This window comes from Spinacia oleracea, chromosome 1, assembly GCF_020520425.1.
Source record: "Spinacia oleracea cultivar Varoflay chromosome 1, BTI_SOV_V1, whole genome shotgun sequence".
NCBI lineage: Eukaryota > Viridiplantae > Streptophyta > Magnoliopsida > Caryophyllales > Amaranthaceae > Spinacia > Spinacia oleracea.
The window spans coordinates 109,868,419-109,877,611 of record NC_079487.1 but is presented as its reverse complement, the minus strand read 5'-3'; the positions used below and the strand labels follow the sequence as shown (position 1 = coordinate 109,877,611).

Below are 9,193 nucleotides of genomic sequence, written 5' to 3'. Positions count from 1 at the left end.
AAATATCATATTTATTAGGCGTGATCGAACAATCAGATTTAGTTAGTTTAACAGTTCATAAAAGGGCGAGGAAAGCAATTAAACCATGGAAAAGGGACACATTACGACGCACCCTTGAGAGGTGTGTCACGGTTCTCAGAAAACTAACCACTTTGACTTTGCTATTTCTCCTTTTATTTAACGAATCTCAAATTATGGGACAGGATACGTTCTGTTCGATTTATGGATCGATTGCGACAGAACGCGTGAACAATTTCGCAGCGTGAGGCTTAGGCTAAGGGTTGGAGTCAATACTCAGAATATGAATTGTGTGTTGTCTATTTTCACGTCGAACTTAAGGCCCTATTTATAGAAAAGAGTTCGTGGAAAGATAGAATTGTAGAACTCTAATCCACGAGGAATTAGGAAAAAACACGTCCCAAGTATTTTCAGCGCCCAGGGCTGGGCGTCAAAGATTTCGGCGCCCAGCTCTGGGCGTTGAAAATATGATCCAGGCAATTTCAGCGCCCAGGGCTGGGCGTTGAAATTGATGTTTGGGCTGTTTTCTTTGTCAGATTCGGACTCTTAGAATCTGGAGTGCATGAGACTTAATCGAGTCTTTTAGTGCGTATTAATTTTATGACGGAATGCGTCTGGGCCCGTTACGAACTCTAGGTTCGTTAGGATTTCAATCAATACATGACTCTTATTTTCGAATCGTATTAGGAATAGGATTCTCTCGCAATTTCTATCTCATTTAGGATTTATGTTGGAGTGCAACACCTAATTCTGACAGGTTTCTATCTTTTTATTCTTACTACTTTTAGCAACTACCCTTTACGGCAGTTACTATTTTTAGCAGGTTTCCATAAATAGCCGGTTTCTATAAATAGCAGGTTTCGGGTGAAATAAAAAGGGGAATTGAGATTCGTTATTTTATAGGAGATGCGTTGTCAAGTGGAGATTTATGCTTTCATCATCGAACCTTCCCTTTCGGGAATGGGGACAAAAGTAGATTAGCCTCGTGCTTTTTCGACCCCCTCGTGCATTTAAGCTTCCCATGCTGCAGGGTATGTTTATTCTTACTCCCCCACTTCAGAATTAATAGTCACGTGATTGTGTTATTTAGGCTCCGTTTGGTAGGGTGTAAAACGTTTTCATGAAAAACGATTTTCCCTTTTCAATCATTTTACATTGTTTGGTTTGGCAAGAGAATCCCTTCATTTTGTCACTTTTTTAAGGGTTAAGTTGGATCTTAGATTTATGTAACTAAAATTTATTTCTCAGTTGAATAAATTAATTGGTGAACGAATTCCATATTGTAAATTACTCTACTCAGTGTCTTTACGATCTCACATATGAGGAAGTATCGCATATCAGATATGCGTTTGCAAATACATATCACAACAAAAGACAAAATAGGAAAAAGGACAAAAAAGAAATTAAATGGTACTTTTTTAAACAAAAATGGTACTTTTTTTTACAGAATGGTACCTTTTTAACGTGAATGGTACTTCCTTTTTTGTCTTTTAGCTGATGTGTGTGTTGCCACACATATCTGATATGTGAAAAAACGACCCCTCTCACATATATTAATTTCAAATTTCTTTTATAGATGTCATAATATTTTTGTTACATGTTTTTACCTTCTACTCTATTCCTAGCATGGATTCGTTTTTCATTGTGTTTTATTTGACGTGATAGAACATAAATTCACAACTAGAAACAACAGGGCTAACCTTCAATTAACACAGAATCTACAATGATGCAAGTACATCTCATTGTTTCATCTTATAGTATATATATGTACAACACATAATTTTCAACAAGCTAGTTTTCATCAACATAATTACACCACTAACTCAAGGTCAATATTTCCAATCTCCCATGAATTGTCCCTGATCACTCCATGTAAGAACCCTCCCATTTGTTCGTGGAGTGTAAGAACAGCCTATACTCTTAACAAAATAATAAAAATATACACAATATCTACTGCCAATTTAATCACCACCACATCCACCACCGCCATCCCCTCCCGCATCACCTCCTCCATCACCGCCTCCATCACCGCTACCACCATAATCTATGCTAGCTAAAACAGCAGTAGAACCACCTGCAGCCGCGCCAGCGAAAATGAACATATCACCATCTTTTACACCCCTACTCTGCCTACTCATAACAACAGGTCTCTGCAAAGTGGATCCATTTGGTTGCTTCTTTGAGCATCTGCTCAGCATAAATTGTAACAGCAGCGCACCAACAAGGAAGCCCACAACTATGAGCACAATAACATATACTTTCATCTTGTTCAAATATAATGTTCCTTAGAACTTATGGCAGATTTATATATATATATATTTATAGGAAATCAAACTAATACTTTCTTAAATAGATGAGAAACTAATGCAAGTAATGCCATGGTTGAATGGACTAATTCTTTTTTGGGAAATTCTCTATGGTAGCATTATACTTTTGCTAATTCTCATTAGTAACAAAATATTTGCCATTTTCTCTAAAATATTTGCCATTTTCTCTAAAATAGCATTAATAATCTATTATACTGTTTTTATCTTGGAATTAAGTAAGTGATCACAAAGGCATCAAACAAGACTCATTCCAATTAACTCCAATCTTTCCTTTAATACTGATCAACCCCTGTAAATGGGTATAAGGTTTCAACTTACTAAATAAGGTCCTCCGCCCTCATAAAGTAGTGAAAAGCTAAAAGGGAACAACAATCAACTGATCTGAATTATATACTAAGTAATCTAGTGTTCCCAATCAAACATGTTTGCATCAATCTTCCATACTAACATGTTATAATCCTCAAAATGCAATATAAGTTTAATATGTTCATCCAACAGTATCAAACATGCAATTTCAACCTGACTAAGTTCATCAACAACATTAACATAACCAAGTTCATCAACAATTCAACATGGTTTCAACAATTAGCACACATTCCAAGCACACAGGTATGTACGTACCTTGTGTAAACAAACTGATAGGCCACTTTAACACTTTCAAAAGTCGCCTAAAGAGAATTCTCCGCCTAAAACAACCAACAAGTAATCCCAATCAACCTCTAATTATTGGCAACCATAATAAAGCATTCTAAATGTATCCTAAACATATTTAGAGCCTTCCCCAATATCAAAACTTAAACATTTGATTTCCTAGCATCATAATTATTGAACTAGTGATTGAAATTCGTTGAAAACTTTTGCAAACATCGTACTTTAAATTTTCAGCAATATAAATTCATTTAAAAGCTTCACCATGGTCAATCTACGTTCCTAGTATCTCAACACAACCAATTCAATGATCCATACTCAACCTATCATGATTAATAATCATAAAAACTTTGAATTTCATACTTTAAACAATCAAAAACCAATATTTCAGTGTAATTAGATAATCTGAAAATTAATAACTTTATTATAAAATTCATATAATCTCAAATTTATAATTTAAATCACAAAACCCATAACTTTAATTCAAGAAAACATAATTCAAGTTAATAAATTATGATTAAGCCCTAATCTTAATTTTAATTAATCAAAACTGAAAATTAATTCGTTTTTAATCTCAACATCAAATCTGAAAATCATATTTACCATAAAAATTATAAATTTAATTTAAGAACATAATCTAAATTAACAAACTTTAATTTAAAATAATTAGTTACTTAGGGTTTAAGAAAGTAACCAATTCAAGAAGGAGGAGAGAGAGAGCAACGGCTGGCGGACAGAGGTGGCTTGCGGCAGGGCTGAGCACGGCGGCACACGGTGGTGCTTTGCGGTGGCTGCGCGAATCAGAAAATCAGCCACGAGAGGGAAGGGGAACGAGTACAAAAATAACAGAAAAGAAAAAGAAAGAAGAAGAGGAAGGAGGAGAGACTACCGGCGGTCCGGCGGCGGCAGTGGGTCGGCGGCAGAGGAAGTGCCACGGCGTGAAGGAAGGAGAGAGAGTTCTTGAAGGTTTGCAATGTACGTGAATAGTGAAAGAGGGTTTTGGTTTCCTTTCTTTTGGTTTTCACGTGAAGAGTAGAGAGAAGGGGAGGGTTTTCTTTTTTTTTTTCTTTGGTTTCTTTTTGGGGTTCACGTGAATAACAAAGGGGAGGGAGTATTTGTTTTGGGTTTTAGTGGTTTGGGCTTTACCCAATTGGGCTAGGAGTAGGATTGGTTATTGAATCCAAAATGGTTAGGATTGCTCGGTAATTTCAATCAAACGTGATTTCGAAATTCGAATTCGTTTTAACGTAAAATTCAAAAATACATTTTGATTTCGTAAATCATTAAAAGTATTCCAAATGAAATAAAATAATTACATTTCAATTACATATTCGTTTCTAAAATCCGTAATTTATGTTTAAATATATATTAAATATATTAAATATTCGTTAAAATATATGAATAAAATGTATAAAATTACGGGGGATTACAATCTACCCCTCTTAAAAGAAGTTTCGTCCCGAAACTTGACACGAAAATTCACATGTTTTTCCAAACTTCTCAACTTATTCTAATTGTAGAAGTACTTTGTGCCACTCTTGTGCACTCTTTTGCCAACTAAGCGTTACTTGTAATACTCAAGGACACATTTTCTTATGCGGAGAATCTATTTACTTGGATCATCATGTAAAGGTTGCTAAAAATAAGCATAAAATGCATAAAAATACCATAAAAATAGGTAAAAGCGCGAATTTCTATCGCATTCTACCCCCTTAAAGAAAACGAGTTACGCCCTCGTAACTCACCTCGGAAAATAACTCTGGGTACTTGATCTTCATTTCAGCTTCGGCTTCCCACGTTGCCTCTTCGTACTCGTGGTTCGACCAGAGCACTTTCACTATGCTGATGTTCTTATTGCGTGTACTACGCACTTTCCTATCAAGGATTTTCACAGGCCTTTCCTCATATGTGAGGCTACTATCGATCTGGATTCTCTCAGGCTCTAAGATATGACGCTCATCAGGGATATAGCGCTTTAGTTGGGAAATGTGAAACACGTCGTGCATCTTTTCGAACTCCATTGGCAAGGCTAACTTGTATGCTACTTTCCCTATTCGTTGCAGAATCTCATATGGGCCTACATACTTGGCACTTAGCTTGCCCTTTTTCCCAAATCTCATCACACCCTTGGTTGGTGATACTTTCAAGAACACTTTATCACCTACTGCAAATTCGTCATCTCTTCTTTTCAAATCCGCATAACTCTTTTGCCTATCCTGGGCAGCTTGAATTCTAGCCTGAATCATTTTTACATTCCTGACAGTCTCCTCAATGAATTCCGTTCCCAAGACTATATTCTCACTGAAATCATTCCAGCAGGTGGGACTTCTACACTTTCTCCCATATAGTGCCTCAAAAGGTGCCATCTTAATGCTTGCATGGTAACTATTTTTGTATGAAAATTCGATCAAGTCTAGATGGTCCTCCCAACTACCCTTAAAGTCAATCGCACAAGCCCTCAACATATCTTCCATAGTCTGGTTAGTTCTCTCAGTTTGTCCATCGATCGCAGGGTGGAAAGCAGTACTCATTTTCAATGTCGTCCCAAGATTCACTAGACCTTTTTGCCAAAGTTTCAGACTTTTATGGTTGATAAGGATCTCAAATGTTGCCCCATAAAGATAATGTCTCCAAATTAGGATTTCAATCAATACATGACTCTTATTTTCGAATCGTATTAGGAATAGGATTCTCTCGCAATTTCTATCTCATTTAGGATTTATGTTGGAGTGCAACACCTAATTCTGACAGGTTTCTATCTTTTTATTCTTACTACTTTTAGCAACTACCCTTTACGGCAGTTACTATTTTTAGCAGGTTTCCATAAATAGCAGGTTTCTATAAATAGCAGGTTTCGGGTGAAATGAAAAGGGGAATTGAGATTCTTTATTTGATAGGAGATGCGTTGTCAAGTGGAGATTTATGCTTTCATCATCGAACCTTCGGGAATGGGGACAAAAGTAGGTGTCTACAATATATATATATATATATATATATATATATGTATATATATATATATATATATATATGTATATATATATATATATATATATATATATATATATATATATATATATATATATATATATATATTAATAGATTATAAAAAATTGATATTTAAAAAATTTATATTGAAACGAATCCAATGATATACAACAAGTTAACATTTATACTCTTAATCATACTATTAATTACGGTCAAAGTTTTTAAACTTTGACCATATGAATAGTAAACATGAGAAACATTATGGAACAGGTGGAGTAGGTAGAAAAAAACTGCTTGATGATTGATTTGGCTGGAAGTAGATCTGGCACAACTGACCGAGACCTAAATTGATAAATCGTCTCGATTGAGTCGATGTGTAACCCAAAATTGATCCGAAACAACTATCCATAATTAACCCGTAAATCAAATGGACCCGACCCAAAATCGAAACCGACCCGGAAGTGATTTGACCTTAAATGACCTAATACCCGTACGACCCGAACCGAAGTATCGGAACCGATCTTCACACTAAACCAAATTAACCCGAACCGAAAATAACTGTAAAGTTTAAATCAACCCGAACCGATTTAAACCGAAGAGCAACTCGAACTTACCAATTAGTATTAAATACAAGTTTTTTTAGATTAATTTGCATATTATTATTATTGTTATTATTATTATTATTATTATTATTATTATTATTATTATTATTATTATTATTATTATTATTATTATTATTATAAGCTTAACAAGCTACAAAAATCAAATGAACTACAAGAAGTTGGAGGGGAGCCGAGATACAATCTGGGCCCCCACTCCTCTAGCTATGGCGAACCCGATCCTGCTGAAAATATGGGAAGCTGCCCGCGCCCCAATGTCCTGAGCCCTGGAGTACGTCTGAACCCGCTTCAGCAAAGAAACAGCCCCTTTCTCTAATTCCCCAAAAGAAGAGAAGGAAAAAGGAAGGAAACCGTAACCCAGCGCCCTACAACGTGCCGCATACTTATTATTATTATTATTATTATTATTATTATTATTATTATTATTATTATTATTATTATTATTATTATTATTATTATTATTATTATTATCACTACAAAAAATTGTACAATTAACGACGGGAAATCCCGTCGCTAAAGGTCAATAATTATTGATTAATGACGGGATATCATGTCGTGAACCCATCATAAAAGGGGGTTGTCGTTAATGGAAAATCTCGTCGTTAACCTATCGTAAAAGACATTTGCGACAATTGTTCCAGTCTTTGTTTGGTTGTTAGCCCCGTCGCAAAAGGTATTTACAACGGGATTTTTAACCCGTCGTAATAAGGTTATCGTTAAAGATACAAATTATTATTATTATTATTATTATTATTATTATTATTATTATTATTATTATTATTATTATTATTATTATTATTATTATTATTATTATTATTATTATTATTATTATTATTATTATTATTATAAGAAAACACCAAAACGTTACATGCTTAACAAGCTACAAAGATCAAGTGGACTACAAGAAGTTGGAGGGGAGCCGAGATACAATCTGGGCCCCCACTCCTCTAGCTATGGCGAACCCGATCCTGCTGAAAATGTGGGCAGCAGCCCGCGCCCCAATGTCTTGAGCCCTGGAGTACGCCTGGACCCGCTTCAGCAAAGAAACTGCCCCTTTCTCTAATTCCCCAAAAGAAGAAAAGGAAAAAGGAAAGAAACCGTAACCCAAAGCCCTACAACGTGCCGCATACTTATCCAGCTTCCGCTGCGCTGCAACCGCCACAACCCGACCCGGAACGAAGCCTGACAACCCAGATTGCGTCATAGGAGAAGACCCAGTCAAGTCAACACACACATCTAGACCGCCATTATTATTATTATTATTATTACTACGAAATTTTATTATTGTTATTAATTTTTTTAGTTATTAATTTATACTCTTTTTTGTTATATGAAAAACCTTTGACAATATTATGACAGTAACCACCAAATCTAAAGAGAAATAACCTAATCAAAGCTCGAAAAATCTGATCCAACCCCAAAAACTCGATCTAACCCGAAAAATCCGATAAAACCGAAAAATTCGATCTGATATGAACCGATCTGATACGAATCGATCCGATATTGACAGAAAATCCTGACACGAAAGAGACATGACCCAATTAAAAAACCCCGAAGTAATCTGAAACCCAAATAGACCTGTTCCATACCCGAAACCAACCCTGAAGAATAATAATCGAAATGACCCCACCCGAATGGATCCGATCCGAATCCCCCGAATGGATCCGTTCCGAATCCGATTCAAACGACCCGTTTACCTGGTCTCGTTAGTAACTCTAGACACGATAACAAGGGGGCGAATTGGTTGGTAGACATAGGCATCAATGTATATCATTTATATTATTAGATGGGGCGGTTGACAAGTTAGTTATGGTGTAAAGCGAGGATGACATGAGGGCCAGTCTTGGTGTTAAACGGAGGCGTGATACACCGTTGGTAACCAACGGGTGTATTTGTCCATACATGGGGCAATTTAATAATTTCACGTGTTTTTGTTGACAAGTCAACAAATGCTTCCTCCGGTCCTTAGTGACATTATTTATAAAAACAATGACAATACTTATAAAAACAATGACGACATTTATAAAAACATTGACAAAATTCATACCAGAAAACATAATTATTCTAGAACACAACTAGAAAAGGAAATGAAAACAAAACAAACAATAGCCAAATAATCAATGACGTAATTTAATACAACATTGACAGTAATCAAATAATCAAATGACTAAATTTAATACAACAATGACAGTAACCAAATAATCAATGACAGTATATCCAAATGACATATTATAGCCATATATACGATCATTCTACTTCAAGATCTAACCATTCCGAAAATCATAATAATGTTAAAAAAGGCAAGAATTTACACAAGAGTACGTGATGTCAAATCCACATGAATTTGTTGAAATTCACAATTGTACAAGAGTTCTTACCTCATCCCCGTGTTGTTCACGCAATTTAAGTTTCCCATGCTGCAGGGTATGTTTATTCTTACTCCCCCACTTCAGAATTAATAGTCACGTGATTGTGTTATTTAGGCTCCGTTTGGTAGGGTGTAAAACGTTTTCATGAAAAACGATTTTCCCTTTTCAATCATTTTACATTGTTTGGTTTGGCAAGAGAATCCCTTCATTTTGTCACTTTTTTAAG

General features: G+C 35.4%; 1 protein-coding gene and 1 long non-coding RNA gene across 2 annotated transcripts; both read right to left on the bottom strand.

Annotated features, from left to right (window-relative positions):
- Positions 1-1,979: 1,979 nt before the first annotated feature.
- Positions 1,980-2,282, bottom strand: LOC130465607 (uncharacterized). The gene has a single exon (XM_056834438.1). The coding sequence runs from the start codon at positions 2,280-2,282 to the stop codon at positions 1,980-1,982; it is 303 nt and encodes a 100-aa protein (XP_056690416.1).
- A 479-nt stretch (positions 2,283-2,761) lies between these two features.
- LOC110781829 (uncharacterized) lies at positions 2,762-4,507 on the bottom strand. Its single transcript, XR_002531843.2, has 3 exons — positions 3,883-4,507; positions 3,688-3,784; positions 2,762-3,031 (listed from the first exon to the last, which is right to left on the bottom strand). It is a non-coding gene; the product is annotated as an uncharacterized lncRNA (long non-coding RNA).
- Between the last annotated feature and the right edge of the window lie 4,686 nt (positions 4,508-9,193).